Source organism: Lynx canadensis, chromosome A1 (assembly GCF_007474595.2).
Source record: "Lynx canadensis isolate LIC74 chromosome A1, mLynCan4.pri.v2, whole genome shotgun sequence".
In the NCBI taxonomy this organism is placed as follows: Eukaryota; Metazoa; Chordata; class Mammalia; order Carnivora; family Felidae; genus Lynx; species Lynx canadensis.
The window spans coordinates 173593251-173612217 of NC_044303.2; the positions used below are offsets into that span (position 1 = coordinate 173593251).

Genomic DNA, 18967 nt, shown 5'->3' on the forward strand with positions numbered 1-18967 from the left:
TTCACTTAAAGTGATTCAATTTATATGTCTGAAGCTGAAATCCTCATGGTTACAGACTGTAAAGAATTTTAGGTAAAGAGGAATCATATTTAGGGAATATAATAAATACCTTAAGGCCACAAATGAGCATGCTTCAAACATGCTAGACTCAAACATATAACTCCAAGTCTTGTCCTGAAGAGTTAGTGAGGGTAAAGCCTTAGCAAAATATATGTTCGTGTCTAGCAGGTCTCAGGCTTTCTGGCCTCACGACAACTTTATATTCTTGGAGATCCCAAAATAAATTTTGTTTATGTAAGCTAAAAATATGTATATTTACTAAACAGAAATCAAAATTAAGAAAATTTTTAAATATTTACTAATTCATTTAAAAATATCAAATTCTATTAATATAAATTTTGTAAAAAAAAAATAACTATTTTCCAAAATATATGTTAATGGGGCTCAGTGTTTCACATTTTTACAAATATTTTAAACTGAATTCATTGCAATACGCTGTTTGGTTGAGGCACCTGAAGAAAATCTGTTCTTTCTCAGATAAATACTTATAAAAAAAGGACTATTTTAGTAACTTGTTCAAGACCTATACAAATTCCTTCTTTGATACTATCTATACACTAAAACTCCACAGGGTAGACTTTAGTTGCAATGTCAAATCTGAAATAATTTCAATAAACTTTTAGTACTACTACATTAAAATTCATTGATCTGTCTTGCACTTTGAATGGATCTTTTATATATGCATGGTTTTTAACTTTTTAATGTGCACATTGCACATTGGTCATATGGAAAATACTAGTTTGCTGAATTAGGTAGATCTTCCAAATGTTGATCTATTTCATTATATACTATTATAATATCAGTTATTCATATCATGAGGGTTTCACAATAATACTAAAAAGCTGTTAAGCTTCAGGGTGATAGTTACCAGTTTTCCAAATTCTAATTTTCACTTAAGAGCTCAAGTTTTATCACTGGCAACGACTTCTGTCTGTGTGTTTTCCTTGAAAACAGGCTCACTTTTATCCATTTTCAAGAAAATGTCTGACGAATATCCAAGTGTGAAGAGCCATGGTTTGTCACAGTAATTCTTACAACTAAAACTGGCATTCCATGAACAAGGCAGCTAGTTCAGACTGCAACTCAATTGCATGAGTGCTTTAACTTAAGATAACCATCAGTATACAAAAGAACCACTTTATATGCACTTCCCATTTTATAATACAGAATATTAAAAACAACAGTTCACCTGAGGATTGATATTCAATAAAATTAATGATTATTATATAAGAATAGTCTTGTGTGAAACTTTTTTTTAAAAAAACTGAGAGTGTGTGGTGACACAGAACACAAGGGACTGCTTCTACTTATATGGTTTAGAGCCACTGCCTTGATTTCTATTAGGTGCAGCAGTTTTACCCACCACTAGTTTTGAACCATCAGTGTAAATGTCAACAAATTATAAATGGCAAGTAGTATCTTACTATTATTATTATGAAAAGAGTTATGATTTCATGGAAGCCTCTGAAAGGGCCTACACTTTGAAAGCTGCTACTGTTGCAGCTACTAAGTTTTCTCGGAAACTCAGTTACCATTATGTATATCCATTAATGGATTCAGTAGCTTTTCAGTTAGGATGCTCCATGTTAGGAATGCTATCACATGGGCACTCTCGCTTTTATTCATTTCATCCCACTCTGGAGTTAGAAATGGTCTAATGTTGGAACTGTTTCATCGTCCCATCTCCAAGAAATGTGGAAAACTTTTGGAGCCTACACTTCAGCCTCCCAGACACCTGTTTTTATTCTAAGAGTAGAATTACAGAATGTTGTATTTAAAGTTTATTTATTTTGAGAGAGACTTAGCAAGTGGGAGGGGGCGGGGGGGAGAGGGAGGGAGGGAGAGAGGGAGAAGGAGGGAGGGGGAGGGAGAGAGAGGGAGAGGGGGGGGGGGGGGGGGAGAGGGGGAGGGAGAGGGAGGGGGGGGGAGGGGGGGAGAGAATCCCAAGCAAGCTCCACGCTTTCAGTGTAGAGCCCGATGTGGGGCTCCATCCTAGGAACTGTGAGATCGTGGTGTGAGCCGACATCAAGAGTCGAATGCTTAACTGACTGAGCCACCTGGGTGCCCCCCGAATGTTATATTTAAAAGCTATTAAAGGGGCGCCTGGGTGGCGCAGTCGGTTAGGCGTCCGACTTCAGCCAGGTCACGATCTCGCGGTCCGTGAGTTCGAGCCCCGCGTCGGGCTCTGGGCTGATGGCTCAGAGCCTGGAGCCTGTTTCCGATTCTGTGTCTCCCTCTCTCTCTGCCCCTCCCCCGTTCATGCTCTGTCTCTCTCTGTCCCAAAAAAAAATAAATAAACGTTGAAAAAAAAATAAATAAATAAAAGCTATTAAATACCAAACTCTTGTCTTTAACTTTCTTCTAAACAAAAGAAGAGTGGTATAATAAATAGGCAGCAGTGTTCACAAGACAGTGTTTATGAGGAGCAGGTATTAGAAGAACAAAAAGAATGTCCTCTTTGTGAATTAAAACATCTCTACCCCAAAGGCTTCCCTCTTTATCTGTAACTGCACTTAACGTGCTTTTTGTTTATTCTATATTAGCAGCATAGAATGGTTTGAGGATACAAACCATGTCCTCTAAGTGTATCTTTTCCTTAAATTGTCATGTTACATGAATCTTCTAAGAGCACAAAAAGTCCAAATTGACCACTTCAATCATATAAAGCAGTTGAAAAACCTTCTTCTATGACTTTAGCACTATTTAGTATATATCCAAATTTCTCAAGAGGGATGTTCATTCAATTAGACATACTGACTTTTTAAATGAGTCCCTCAGAATGTTCATAAACAGCCAAGTTTTCATGAAATTGCATAGCCAATAAGTATTAAAAAAACAGAAAAGTGAGAGAAATTGTTCCCCCTAAATTACTAATCAATAAAATTTAGTCAATTTGAAAAGTAATGAAGAAACTACATGAGAACTGGTGTCACCATCAACAACAGAAAAAACAGTGAAGCAATGTCCACAACAGTCTTAGAAAAAGAACACATATCCTGTTTTATAGTAACCCAACACATGCTTCTAGTATAGAAGCAAATGATGGATAGCCTCAAGCAGAGAAATAAGCACCTCTGGGTGCTTCCTAGAAGTTCAGTCAACCAAGAGAAAAATTAAAATAAGGAAATCAGAATTATAAGCACCATAGTAAATAGAGTAGTGATGATTACTAAACCATCCACTTACAATAACTAGCAAAAATCAGGCTGTGAGGAATTGAAAAAAATGTAGAAGCTTAACACTAACTCTATCAAAGAAGTATGTTTTAAGTTGAAGAAAAAAAAATATAAAGATATAAAATTTATTTTTCTTCCACTTTAGAAGAACTTTTAGGAATACCTCTAACAGTTAAGAAATACTTAATAGATGTTCATAAATTCCTTCACTTTCCTTTTATATTCATGAATAAACGATTTAACAAAAAAGAAACACAATTGTACAATATAATACCATCTTCTAGAACTATTTCTATCTAGATATATACCCCTGCTATCTGCTTATGTGCACAAATGTCTTATGTAGTATCACTTAAAATTAAGTAATGATTTTTTCTGATGATGGAACTTGGGACGATTTGGGACTATTTATTTATTAATTAGTATTCCTTACCTCCAGTTTATTTAACATATAACATTGTGTATAAAGTGTACAACATAATGACTAGATGTATATACTGTGAAATGATTGCCCAACTAAGGTTAGGGAACACATCAAACATCTCACATAATTATAATTTTTTCTTTTTGGTTGTAGTGAGAACTTTTAAGACCTACTCTCTTTAGCAACTTGCAAATATGCAATACAGTATTAGTCACTATAGTTACCGTGGTGTACATTAAGTCCACAAACTTACCAATCTTCTAACTGGAAGTTTGTACTGTTTGATCACATTCCCCCATTTTCCAAGGGTGATTCTATTTCCTTTGCTTTATCTTTCTCTTTGTTTCATTTATCATTTTAATGAAAATAAGGTCATTATTCAAAATAACAAAATAAAACCTCTCCCTTATCAGGGAAAAAAAAACAAGTTTAAAAGTTCTGCTATGTTATCCTAAGTTCAAGACATTACATTCCAATATTTTCTCTACTAACAATGTGAAGAAAATGATTTTTGTTGCACTTAAAATATTGTATTAACCTCTTTTTAGACTATTCATACATTAAGCAGTCATGTCTTACCTTCTGAGCATACAAAACACCAGCTAACGTTAACATGCTCATGATTTCGGCAGCCCCGCCGAGGTGTAAAGTGATTAGGGCAGATGATACTATTAGATGCAAGGATCTTGGACCCAGCAGCCAGGCAAAAGTCATTGGCATGGTATGCCACAGGGCAGCGGACACAGCGCATCAGACGACCTAAAATTACAAGTAGGAAAACCAGAGTAGCAGACAAAAAACAAAGAGATTAAATATAAAACAACACGAGTTACTGAAATCTTTGTCAGCACTGAGAAAATGTCACTAATAGAAGGAAACACTACTAGGACAAGGGATGATAAAACACATAATTCACTATGAAAAGCTCAGATGGGAGCTATGTGATAAGTTGTCACAAAGAGTCAGATCTCACGACTATTAAGTGAGCCTGCCTCACCAAGAAAAACCCTATATAATCCATTGCCTAGACTCCTAGGAAACCTGGAATCAGCCTCAAACTAAATAGAAGGGATGTGCACAATCAGAAAGAAGGCCAGCTGGGAGAGAGAAAGACTAATAAATAATATTGCTTGGTACTATGTGATTCTTAAAGCCGGAACTTTAAGGTGAATGAACCCCTTCCAGATAAAATATGTCCTCTAACATGTATCACACCAAATAGAAACCATTACCAAATCATCTAAATGTAATCTACAATAGCAACTAAAAATAGGAAGGTAAACTGATGGTTAAACTGTAATTTTGACCAAGCAAGTTAAATTACTGTACTTAAGAGTGAGGAGATCTATAAGTCCAAGGAATCATATTACAAAAGGTACTGCCAGTCTAATTAAAAGCAAAGGCAAAACACTGCTACGTTTTTCCTCCTCAATCCCCTATGGGAGAAATGAGGGCTCTGTGGGCACACAAGCATTTAATAGTAGAGACACAATATTTGGCTTGGGAAAATTAGTAAGAGACCCTATTATTATTGAACAGAAATAAATGATTGTTTTCCCAATGAGAACAGACCTAAAAACTTGAATTTACCTGGAACTATAGGCAGTTTTGGAAACTTTAGCTCTCAATCTAACTATAATGCAGGAAAGAGGTTTTAGGATAGAAGTTTCCATTTAAAAAAAAATAAACCAACACAAAACAAAAACCTCAATTCTACCCTAAATTCATGTCTGAATGATATCACATCTGACAACCACAGATATAAAGGGTCCATAGGAAACGAATAATACACTTTGGTCTAATGGAGTAGGGGGAGAAAGGCATGTAGCACAATATTTTCTCAAACTAAGAAATCGAAATATTTCAAACCACCACATAACATTAGGGCTCCACAGAATACAATGTGGGAACTGCTAGACTAGTCCATTATTCTCCTCTCTCTCACATAAAATGCTGACACTCTTGACAAAAGCTAGAGAGGCCACAAAGAGATGCCAGTTAGCACCTGGAAATACACACTGCCAAGGAAAGCGAGGTTCTACAATTAGACTGGTTCATGTGAGAAACTCATACCTTTAGATGCAGAAACACTGGCTGGATTAGCAGCATGGCAGGTTATACAGATGTGGAGGGAGCACCGGAAGCCCTTGTTCTGCATAACAGTGGGTGGATACTTCTGGACACACTCTTCATGGTAAAACTTTCCACACAAGGGCAAAAGGCACCTTTTAACATCTTCCCCACTCTGCTTACAAACAAAACAGGTATGGATTCCTGGGAAACCGAAATAAAGTAATAAATTAACACCAATTTAAGAGTTCATCCAATGCTAAAGCATTAGATGAAAGTTTGTAAGTACACAATTCTGTACTAAGTTCCAATATGGGGTGTGTGTATGCGTGTGAGTATGTGTGTGCGTGGGTCGGGGGGAGCAGGAAGGGTAGTTCCCATACCACCAAGCAATTCTCTAACACCAGCTAGGTATCTTACAATTCAACTTAATTCTGAGACTATATACCTGGCAATAACATCATATCCCACAGATTAAGGACTCAGTTCTACATGACTGCCCCATCCTCAACTTCAGATGCCACTCTCAAGTCCAGGTTGTCACCTATACTTCTGACTGGCTATATATCAGAGGTTCTCATGACCCTGTCTTCCTCAGGTTTGATTAGTTTGCTAAAATGGCTCACAGAGAAAGATTTCTATTTATTTACTGGATCACCGGTTTATTACAAAAGGTTGTAACTCATGAACAGCTAAATGGAAGAGACGAATAGGGCAAGATATGAGGAAAGGGTATGGAGCTTTCATGCCCTCTCCAAGAGGCACCACTTTCTTCTTAATCTCCACATATTCACCAATCATTCAGAAGCTCTCTGAAACCCACCCTTTTAGGTTTTTTTTTTTTTTTTCCAACGTTTATTTATTTTTGGGACAGCGAGAGACAGAGCATGAACGGGGGAGGGGCAGAGAGAGAGGGAGACACAGAATCGGAAACAGGCTCCGGGCTCCGAGCCATCAGCCCAGAGCCTGACGCGGGGCTCGAACCCACGGACCGCGAGATCGTGACCTGGCTGAAGTCAGACGCTTAACTGACTGCGCCACCCAGGCGCCCCAAAGGTTTTGATGGAGATTTCATTGCATAGGCATGGCAGATTAAACCACTGACCAGTGATTCAACCTCCGGCCCTTTTTCCTCGCTAGAGATTAGGGGGCTAGGAATGAAAGTTCTAGCCCTCTAATCAGGATGGGTTCTTCTGGCAATCAAGCCCCCATCCTTAGGTGTGTCTTTCATTAACATAATAAAATACACACAAAGGACATCTTTATCACTCTCACCCCTTAGGAGACACCAAGGTCTTGGGAGCTCTGTGCCATAAACTAAAGACCAAAATACACATTTCTTAGTATAAATCACAATATCACAGTAAAGAACTTTCTAAGAGACTGATTAGGATGACAACGTGAACCCACTGAACAATCAATCACTACTGAGAAAATCTTGACAATGTTTGCTTGCTAATGTGACACAACAGGAACTACACATTACGTACAAAGCATTCCTGCCAGAAGAAAACTGACCTGAAATTAATTCAGCCTCTAGATCTAACTACAAGTTTCCAGGAAATATGGAAGAGATAGAGGAAGAAGTTAAGAGGACACCTCAAAGATGCAATCAACCAAATTTACAATGTGGAAAACTAAGCAGGACCAATCACCGTTGTCTCAACAAATAAATGACACTTAAAAATAGGGTGGGAGTAGTAATGTTGTAGATTAAGAGAAATTAAGAGACATATCAAAAAATAAAGAAAACCTTATCTGGATCTTGATTCAAACACTATAAAAAGACATCTTTGAAACAAATTGGAAAATTTTTAAATGAGACTGGGTACTGTATAATTTTGCTACACATTAGATATATATCTTTAAGTAGTAACTGTTACACCTTTTGAAATACATGGGTAAACAGAGGTAGAACACCAAGAAGTACTGAAGCTAAGTGATGAATACCGGGGGAATCTTTACACTGTTCTACTTTTATAAATGTCTGAGGATTTCTTTCTTTTCCTTCTTTTTTAATGTTTTTGAGAGAGAAACAGCGAGAGCGGGGGAGGGGCAGAGAGAGAGAGAGAGAGAGAGAGAGAGAGAGAGAGAGAGAGAGAGAGAGAAACACAGAATCCGAAGCAGGCTCCAATTCACAAGCAGTGAGATCATGATCTGAGCCAAAGTCACATGCTTAACTGAGTGAGCTACCCAGGTACCCTGAGTGTCTGAGGATTTCTGTAATACAAAGTTTAAGAAAAGAAAAAAAATCCACCTCTCTCTGAGAAGCAATACAATGTAAAGGAAAAAGCTCAGGCTTGAAAGACACATCTGAACTTGCCTCTGACACTTGCTGGAAATTGAAGCTCATTAAAATAGCCCATCTTCACCTATAAATAGTAAGTTTACCCAACTAATAATGATTTTAGGAAAAATTTTTAATTATGCATTTGGAAAGAAGCAAACTACTTACTGTCTAATGCCAAGTAACTCACAGCCAATATTAGATTAGAATAACCTAAATTACGGGACAGTCACTCCCCATTAGGAAAATAGGGTAAGAAATGACTCCTTTATTCTTACTCTATTCATCTTTACTAAAACCAGAGTAAAATTTCCTACCCTCAAAAATAACTCTTTACCTCACGTCCTATACAAAAATTGATTCAAACTAGACCATAGACCTAAATATGAAACCTAAAACTATAAAATTTTCATTAGAAAACAAAGAAAAGTTTTGTGACACTGGATTATGCAAGATTTATTCAATATGACACCAAAGCAAAATCTCTAAAAAGAACAAACTAATAAACTGAATTTCATGAAAATTAAAAACTGCTCTTCAAAAGACACCATTAAGGAAATGAAAGACCAACCCACAGATTGGTAGAATAATTTTAGAAGTATGTATCAGATAAAGAACTTGTGCCCAGAATATATACAACGGGCTCTTAAAACTCAAAAGTAAGAAAATAAACAAATTAAAAAAAAAAAAAAAAAAAGATCTGAATGGACACTTCACCAAGAAGTCAAAAAGCACATTAGGATGCACAGGGGCACATGGGTGGTTCAGTTGGTTGAGCGTCTCATGTCAGCTCACGTCATTATCTTATGGTTTCTGAGTTTGAGCCATGCTGCCAGTGCACAGCCCACTTTGGATCCTCTGTAACCATCCTCTCTGCCCCATCCCTGCTTGTACTCAATCTCAAAAATGAACATTAAAAAATTATTAAAAAAAAAATATATATATATAAACAAAAACAAAAAAGATACACAATACCATTCATCATTAAGAAATGCACATTAAGGGGCACCTTGGTGGCTCAGTCGGTTGAGCGTCCGACTTCAGCTCAGGTCATAATCTCACAGCTCATGGGTTCGAGCCCCACGTTGGGCTCTGTGCTGACAGCTCGGAGCCTGGAGCCTGCTTCGGATTCTCTGTCTCCCTCTCTCTCTGCCCTTAACCCACTTGCATTCTGTCTCTGGCTCTCTCAAAAATAAATAAACATTAAAGAAAAGAAAGAAAAGAAAGAAAGAAATACACATTAAAATAACAATCAGAAGGCACCTGGGTGGCTCAGTGGATTAAGAATATGACTCTTGATTTCGGCTGAGGTTATGACCCTCACGATTCATAGGATCAAGCCCTGCATCAGGCTCTGTGCTAACAGGGTGGAACCTGCTTGGCATTCTCTCTCCCTCCCTCTGCCCCTCCTTGAGCACGTGTGCACACGCTTGCTCTTTCTCTCTTAAAATAAATATTTAAAAATAAAATCACAATGAGATACCATGATATATCTGTCAGAAGGGCTAAATTTAAAAAGACTGACAATACCAAGTGTTGATGAAGATGTGAAAGAACTGAAACTCTCATGCATTACTGATGAAAATTTAAAATGGTACAAACACTTTGGAATACAGTTTGAATGTTTCTTAAAAAATTAAACATGGGGCACCTGGGTGGCGCAGTCGGTTAAGCGTCCGACTTCAGCCAGGTCACAATCTCGCGGTCCGTGAGTTCGAGCCCCGCGTCAGGCTCTGGGCTGATGGCTCAGAGCCTGGAGCCTGTTTCTGATTCTGTGTCTCCCTCTCTCTCTGCCCCTCCCCCGTTCATGCTTTGTCTCTCTCTGTCCCAAAAATAAATAAACGTTGAAAAAAAATTTTTTTTTAAATTAAACATATACCTACCATGCCATTCCACCCTTATGTATTTACACAAGTAAAAAGAAAATGTGTCCATCCAAAGACTTGAATGTTCACAGCAGCTTTATTAGTAATACCCCAACCTGAGAACAACCCAAATGTATATCAATAGATGAATGAATAAACCACCTGTGATATATCCATACAATGGCATACTACCCAGCAATAAAAAAGAATGAACCTGCAACAATGTTGTTGAATCTCAAATTAAGGGGCGCCTGGGTGGCGCAGTCGGTTAAGCGTCCGACTTCAGCCAGGTCACGATCTCACGGTCCGTGAGTTCGAGCCCCGCGTCAGGCTCTGGGCTGATGGCTCAGAGCCTGGAGCCTGCTTCCGATTCTGTGTCTCCCTCTCTCTCTGCCCCTCCCCCGTTCATGCTCTGTTTCTCTCTGTCCCAAAAATAAATAAACGTTAAAAAAAAAAAAAAATCTCAAATTAACTATGCTGAGGGATGGTTTCACAAGGTGTTATATACACATACAGACATATATATGTCAAAACATATCAAACTACACTTTGTGCAGTTTATTGTACATCAACTATACCTCAATAAACTATTTTAAGACAGAGAATGAACTACTGATACACACATTAACATAGATGAGCATCAAAAACGTTATATGGAGCCAGACACAAAAAAACTATATATGTTTTGTTCCACTTATATATATGAAACCCTTAAAAAGGATAAATTTAATGTGTAGTACCAGAAAGCAGATCATTATTTGCCTGAAATAAGATTTGGGGGAGAGAGGAGCATAAGGATTAACTGTAATAAGTACAAGAGAACCTTCTGAAGTGATGGAAATGTTCTAAATCTTCTCCACGGTTGTGGTTACACAGGTGTATATAAATTTTATCAAAACCTATCAAAACATACATGAAAATGAGTGCATTTTATAGTAGGTAAATTATACTTCAGTGAGGCTAACTTAAAAAAAAATAGTTTTGCCTTAACTTGGTCAGAGAATATCACATTATAATAAAGATAAGACCAGTGGGGTGCCTGTGTGGCTCAGTCGGTTAAGCATCCAGCTTCGGCTCAGGTCATGATCTTGTGGTTCAGGAGTTTGAGCCCCGTGTTGGGCTCTGTGCTGACAGCTCAGAGCCTGGAGTCTTCTTCAGATTCTATCTCCCTCTCCCTCTGCCCCTCTCTTGCTCGTACTCTCTCTCTCTCTTTCAAAAATAAAATAAAATATTAAGAAAAAAAAAGGTAAGACTAGCAAAACTGGATCATTTGCACAAAAGGCAAGAAGCTCTAAGATTAGGATAAGAGATATGCACATACCAAAACATTTTTTTCTAAATTTCATTTACAGGGCTGGATGGCACTATTTTCCATAATGATCAAAAAGCCCACCATGCAGGGACAAAATGACCCACAGCTATCTTGTCTTCCAGCTTTTATTCACACGCTACTAAAAGTAGTGGCAGAAAGATGAGATAACTCAATGTGACAGAGCCACTTATTTAAAGACACAAGTTGGGGCGCCTCGGTGGCTTGGTCGGTTGGGCGTCCGACTTCGGCTCAGGTCATGATCTCACGGTCCGTGGGTTAGAGCCCCGCGTCGGGCTCTGTACTGACAGCTCTGAGCCTGGAGCCTGTTTCAGATTCTGTGTCTCCCTCTCTCTGTGACCCTCCCCCGTTCATGCTCTGTCTCTCTCTGTCTCAAAAATAAATAAACGTTAAAAAAAAAGAAAAAAAATATAAAGACACAAGTTAATTCTGTCTCTTGTTCCCACATGGGCTACTCTAAACCTACACTCTATCCTTCAAGAGAGAGACCACCTTTCCCCATCATTCTCACCAATGTAAGAAAAAAACTTCAGCTTCCTTCTTCTGCCTCACAACTTCAAGGAACATTCCTATTTTATTTTTTGCCTCTTCAAAATTATTCTCTCCTGTCTCTATAACTGTACTCCTCCAATGATTCCCTCTTCTGTTATAAGAATTTATTTCTCTATGTGGTTTTTAACCTTTATCCTACCAACACTCAAGATGTTCTTCCTCTTGACCCTATAATATCCTCCTTTCAACTACTGCCCTCTTTTCCATGGTATCAGGCTTCTGTAAGAAATAGTGTATACTGGTATCCAGGCACCCTTCAACCTGGTTTAGTATGGCACCCTCTGGCAAAAAGTCAAGCCTTTCCTCACTGCCAAATACAACTGTCTCTTTTCACGCCAGGACCTCCTTGGTTTCTCTGCCACATCTGCCACTGCTTATGACACCCCACTGCCCCCGGCTTCACAGCCATTCTTTGACTAGCTCCTCCTCACATTCCAGTAGTTCTTCTATGTGGGCATGCCCTAAGTACTGTTGTCCGCCCACTTCTCACTCTACACATGCTTTCACCCAGGGCAGGATCATGCACACTTACGATTTTAATGACTTAGGAGTGTAACAGCTGTCATCCCCCATTTTTTTATTACTTAAATGCTGTAACATTCAGTCCGACTTCACCTCATGTCACGAGTTCGAGCCCCACATCAGGCTCTATATTGACAGCTCGGAGGTGGGAGCCTGCTTCGAATTCTGTGTCTCCTTCCCTTTCTCTCTCTGCCCTCCCCCGCTCACTCTCTCTCTCTCTAAAAAATGAATAAACATTAAAAAAAATTTTTTTTAAAATCTGTAACATTCACATATAATGCTGAAGAAAGAACAATCTTCTTAGCACAGCCTTGTGAGGTACTTTACAGGCTGGTTCCATCTGACCATTCTTAGTTTCTGACCCAATTTGTATATTATAACTCTTAAAATAGGTGTTTCTCTTTTGGTAAAAAGTTTTGTCGACATATGATATATACACAGAAAAGTACAGCATCCTAAGTGTATAGTTCACAAATAACCATAAAATAAACTCGCTTATGTAATCACCAGTCAGCTCAAGAAACAGAAAACACTGACAGTAATCCAGAAATCCTCCTTGTCACTACCAATGCCTCTTCCCTAAAATACCTTAAACACACAAACCTATGCTTCCTATTCCCTAAACAGTCTATACTTTAATTATTGGACCTTCTTCTATTCTTCCTCTCCCCACACCAATGACCATGTCTCTCTTAAAACCAAACTCAGTTTTTTTTCTCTGTGGCACTGGTTCATCTTTGTTTACCTATCACTTTAAATGTATCTCTACTACAATACTTTTGCACCGCATTATACCATAAAGTCATTATTCACTTGGAATTCTTTTCTACAGGCAAAGATTACAAAGCACCTATCCGCGTCTGCAGCAACTAGCCCAGTATCGCCACAAAAACAGTGTATCCAATAAATGTTGGGTTTTCCTGAAAAACTTAAAACTCAGACCATCTTTGGAAGAAGACCCTTCTGTATCTACTTCACCTGTGCGACATTCATTGCAGATAAATTTTCCTCTCGGCATCTCAGTTAGTCCAAGGCACTCCAGGTGGAAAGCCCCACAGCACTGAGCCTCACATAACAGCAGCTCACCCAGTTTCTCACAGTTCTGTTAAGAGAAAGAAAACAGGTATGTCTACAGAAAAAGGATTTTAAAGTCCCGAACAGAAGGCCTTCATGAAGGCAGAGGTTAACTAGCAGCTTTCTAGAAAGCAGAAAGCCCTCTCTTTATTCAGCCAATATTTAGTGATTAACTCCTCTATGCCAGGTACCACAAGGTCCCTTGGCTTTCATGGTTCACATATTCTAAGAACAGAAAATACAAGTAAACAAACAAACAGGAAAGATAATGATACGATTAAGTAGAGAATTCAAATAGCTATTTTGGATTGGGTGATTAGGAACGGCCTCTCAGACAGGGTTCTGAGCTACTAGTCAGTCATTTAGTCAGACAGAAAGACCAGGAAGACCAGTACAGAAAGTCCACAGACAGGAAAAACTATGTCATGTCTAAAAATCATAAGGAAAATCAGTGGACTAAAGTGGAACAAAAGTTAGAAGTGGTACAAGATGAGGTAAGAAAAAGGCAACAGCCTGATTGTGTGGCCTTACACATTATGGTATAATTTCAGATTTTATTCTCATTACAAAGGTATACCATCAAAGGTCTTTACCAAGGGAAGGCTAAAATCAAATATTCATTTAAAAACAGATCTCTCTGATTACTACATGGAAAATGAGTTCAAGAATGAGATATGTGAGAACAGTAGCAAAGAGACAATCAAGGAAGCTACTCTAATAGTTCAAGCAAGAGATACTGACTAGCTAGACTTGGATTGTAACAGTCCCAAAAGGGCTCTACTCAAGGTTTGAATGACCTTTGAGATACATCTACAACCATCTCAGAGAGGCCACTTTTCTAAGATGATCTCATCTAGGATAGGGTGCCATTTTTCATAGAGCCTTAGGAAATAAAGATCTGGATGTTTGTTTCAAAACACCGTAAGATTTATGAAAATTCTGCAAATTCCCAACATTTGTTACTTTTATCCCTCTAACATCCTGACTTGTTTCCCCATACTGATTAGCAGAAAAATATAAAAATGACAAAAAGTCTTATACTTACTGGGTAAGGAAAGGTGACTAGGCAAGTCTCATACATTTAAGAACCCAAGAAACAGAACTGGTCTTGGCCCCTTAACATCATAACTTAAATAAACAAATGAGTAGGAGAACTTTGGGGAAAAGGCCAGAGGCAGCCAGGGTTAAGAACAGACAGACCCCCAAGGTCTTAATCAACCTATAGTGTAAGTTAGTCTTAAACTTTGTCTCTTTCATTATCTCCTATTCACATAAAAATTGACAACTGCCATGTTTTATATATTCACAGTGCCAGTGATACCAGCTTTTATATACAATAAACAAATCTGCTTTCATCATTTAAACAGGAAAACTTCAATTACAATACATATCAAAGAATAATGTTTTAAAATTAACCAAATGTTATGGACTAACCCTTTAATTGGGATGATTATGTAATTCATCTTTCAGATTAGGAACCATAATAAAAGGACACAATATTAATAAATTATACAAGGACAATAGATTTAAACAAAGAGTGCCCAAACAATCCAGGGCCATAAGGCCACTATAGCTTTAACCATTTTTTCTTGATAATCTTTGTGGGCATACACTCTCTGAGAACTAACAGTGTGTTTGGGTGCTCATCCGAATATGATCAATCTTTATATAATAGCGAAAATGAACAAAGAAACAAAGTTGAAATTCTATTGTTCATCATAGCATATCCTGGGCTTGGGTTATTTTTATTTTTTAGCCGTTTTAATTAGAAAAGAGGAAGAAAAACCAAGTATCTTCAATTTTTTATATGTCAGCTTTTAAGAATTTACAAAGGTAAATCAAGCCCATAAAGAGAGAGCATAATCCAGGGCGCCTGGGTGGCGCAGTCGGTTAAGCGTCCGACTTCAGCCAGGTCACGATCTCGCGGTCCGGGAGTTCGAGCCCCGCGTCAGGCTCTGGGCTGATGGCTCGGAGCCTGGAGCCTGTTTCCGATTCTGTGTCTGCCTCTCTCTCTGCCCCTCCCCCGTTCATGCTCTGTCTCTCTCTGTCCCAAAAATAAATAAACGTTGAAAAAAAAAAAAATTTAAAAAAAAAAAAAAAAAAAAAGAGAGAGCATAATCAAAGCATCCATTTAATGGACTCTACTATCAAGTCTGATAAAGGCTCTTTAGAGAGAGGCAATACAACAGAGTGGTTAGGACTCTAAACCCAGATTGCCTGGGTTTCAATCTTGGCTTTGCCGTGTGACTATAAGCAAGCTATGTAACATCTTTATGCCTCAGTTTCCTCATCTATAAAACTGAGGGTAATAATGGTAATCTACTTTACAAGATTGTTAGGACTGTATGATGTAATTTAAAGTGATGGAAACTCTTGACATATAGTAGGTACTACATATATACTTATTAAGACATGAAGAGGCCTTCTTTTAAAAGACAAGCAAGCAATCAAAATGCAAGTGGGAAACATCTTCTACCTGACAGACATTCTCCTTGAGTGCAGCTCCTCCGCCTCGTTCGCCCTGCAGCTTTTTCGATGCTGGCATCCCATGATCATTCTCTACACCCTCCTCAACAGTGTCCTTGGGGCTTGCAGCCGCTCTGTGTGTCATCAGTTCTCCCTTGCAGAGAAAAAATAATGTCCCATATCTGTATTATTCATGTCTCCTCCATTTGACCCCCGCCCTCTGGGCTGCTATTTGTCTAGCCATTAAGCACTTACAGATGTTCAGCCAATCACGCGGGCGGACTGCATGCAATGTTAGTTCTAACCCTGCTGTGATTGGGCGGGTAGTGGGCGCCTCATGCCCTGCCACTAACTGCTCTGAGGCTGTTCCACTGGAACTTTTTGAGCTGTTCCATTTTAAGGTTTCACTAAGGGAGAGAAAACATTCTTAAGTTTATTTGATTACTTATTTGTCCTTCCAAGATCAGTGTTTCCTAAATAATGCCCACCTTGGGCATTCTATTCAAATTATTCTGGAAAGAAACACTCTGTATCATAATGTGTAATGCTGACCTGACTTGTTCTATTTCTCTTTTAACTTGAGTTGAAAAGCCAGAGATAGCATCAATGACTGCATTGATGCTCTGCAAGGAAATGGTTTTAAATCTACCTTTGTTTCCTTAAAGCCAATGTTTATAAATATTATTCTAAAATTAAGCAGATGCTGGTTTCAAGAAATAAGCAAATTGAGTTTCCTTCCCCTCTAAATGTAGCAGTCTCAACTATAAAAGGGCAGTATGAAAGTTCACTCAGATTATATGGTTACTTGGCATTGTGCTCTTTGGTTTTAGAAAAAGCTTACTTTGTGATGAAACAGTTACAAAATTTATCAGACACCTAGAGCATAGGATGTTAAAGATCATACCCATAGTTGCCATATATTGTCTTGCCTGATTTTTACTAGCATCAGACTCTCTTTCTACTCCAGGATTCCTATTACAGCTTTTCATTAGCTATTTCAGTAGAACATTACTCTTAACTCAAGGGAAAGAGGGATGTGGCCTCTATTGTGAAAAGTAGATTTGCTTTGGAAGGTCAAAAGATGAGGAACTGAGTAATACCTCTGAGACTGGAGTTTCTTTTGATGAGTCGTCATTTTTCATTTTTTTACAATGCACCTTGGCTGTAGAATGCCTCTGTCGTTTTCGCTTCCTTGGTTTATCAAATATCTTCGTAGTGCCTATGACAGGAAAACAGGTGTTACCTCCTGGCTAATCACTTACATGTCCAAGAACTCCTATCCTCAACTAAAAGGACCTCATAGAATTATGGAATGTTAGAATAAAAAACCAATCTTAAAGCCCATTTAATTCCCCAACTTTGTAGATGAGGGAAAAAGGCACAGGGTGGGGAGATTTACCCACGACTACATAATTAGTTGGGAAAATAGCTACACACATATAAATTCTGCCTCATACAGATTAAATAGTAAATGTATAAGTAGGTTAAAACAATTTCATTTTACATGATTGAAATGAAAAACTTCTTAATTCCTCAAAGGACTTTAACATCCTGTAAATGGGGAGGAAATACATTTAGTAGTCAGGAAAAGATACTAAAATTCGACCTCCACAATTAAAGATAGTACCTTATAGCACTATATGATTTAAGGATTAAGATGAAAAGCTGAAATACATAATATCTGGCTTGAGGAAAGGGAGATCTCCCTTAACACATTTAGTAACTTAAAGGATATTTAGCAATGGTACTATAACGTTGAACATCCAACAATTTAAAATATATGCATGCTCTAACATGGCCTATATACAAAATGAAATTCCAGTCCTTCCCTCATTATATTTTATACTTATTTCACCTCTTTGTTACAGAAATATCAGGAATTTAAAGTAATATTTCATAAAATGTTCCAGGATAATTAGGCTAGGTATCAACATGAAGGCTAGACTTTGGAAAACTGGCTTAGTATTCTCTTCTTGGGACTGCCTGATACAGATGGAGAAGCTCTGCTATCAAAGCTGCTGGCTGCCTATAACTAAAAGAATAATTAACAGAATAGCAGAATGAAGGTTCAAACTTCTCAGTAGCTAAAATATTCAGATGACATTTACAAAAGATAAAGAATAAGTTTTGGGTTTTACAAAAACTGGAGTATAAAAGTGTAAGAGAAGAGCTGATATTACTTTGAAAGTTTTTTTCCTAAAGCAAGCAAATTGATGAAATTATATTTGCACACAAGATTAACATAAGTGAACATATTGCTAGATTTACTTACTAAAAAACTTAATAATCATGGGTCACGTTTAAAGATGTGCTCATTTAAGATCACATGCAATATAACCTTCCCATGATACCCTTTGCTGGCACATCTGATGCTATGTGCTCAAATCTGGCCTAACACTTCAGAAATAACAGTAATCAATAAATGGCACCGGCAGATGAATGACCAAAGTGACACAAAGAATTGGCATGTAGAAAATCTGGGGTGTATAACAAGATGGTAGTGTCGCAATGAATGTGGTCAGGTCTGGAATTAGTCCTCCCAACTCTGCCACCTCTTTCATCTTCACATTCTTCTATAAAATAGGGATAATATGGATAATATCCTAATTCTCTATAATGCTTTCGATGGATTAGAGATTAACAGTCCTAAACAAAGGAACTGAGCAAAGGACATGGTAGAGCAAATGCACAAACTATGATTACTGTATCTGTTACTCAATAAAGAGCTGCCCATTCCTCCAATTGGCAGAACCAAGATCACCATGTCTAAGTTTCAGGAGTCAGATTAAAAAACAATTTAAAAGATTTCAAAGCCCTTAAGAAGCAACCACAATGGACCAGACTGAAATGTAAGCTCCCTTTTTCAAGCATATACTCACTCACCAAAGATCAAAGATGTGGTAAAAGAAACTAAGACTATTTGTGAAAGACTGGCTTAGATGACTTGTAATTTCCCTCTCAACTCAGACTCCTTATTTTCTGTCCTACACAATAAAAATTGAATCAAAGCCAAGAAAGTAATGATAGAGTTGGAGAACCATCTAATAAGAAAATTAAGTAGCTCATTTTCTCTATTGTTCCTACCAGTTACTTACTCTAACAGAATTCTAATTCCAGGATTCTACATTCTAAATCTGTAAT

General features: G+C 37.9%; 1 protein-coding gene across 3 annotated transcripts in view; it reads right to left on the minus strand.

Annotated features, from left to right (window-relative positions):
- NSD1 (nuclear receptor binding SET domain protein 1) overlaps positions 1-18967 on the minus strand; it is a 146889-nt gene that overhangs the window by 23263 nt on the left and 104659 nt on the right. For all 3 annotated transcript variants that reach the window (XM_030326753.1, XM_032594062.1, XM_030326748.1), the window contains 5 exons: positions 16927-17045; positions 15837-15980; positions 13265-13388; positions 5734-5934; positions 4240-4419 (listed from right to left, as the gene is read on the minus strand). In XM_030326753.1, the coding sequence (XP_030182613.1) occupies positions 4240-4419; positions 5734-5934; positions 13265-13388; positions 15837-15980; positions 16927-17045 (768 nt within the window). The remainder of the gene's footprint in view (positions 1-4239; positions 4420-5733; positions 5935-13264; positions 13389-15836; positions 15981-16926; positions 17046-18967) is intronic.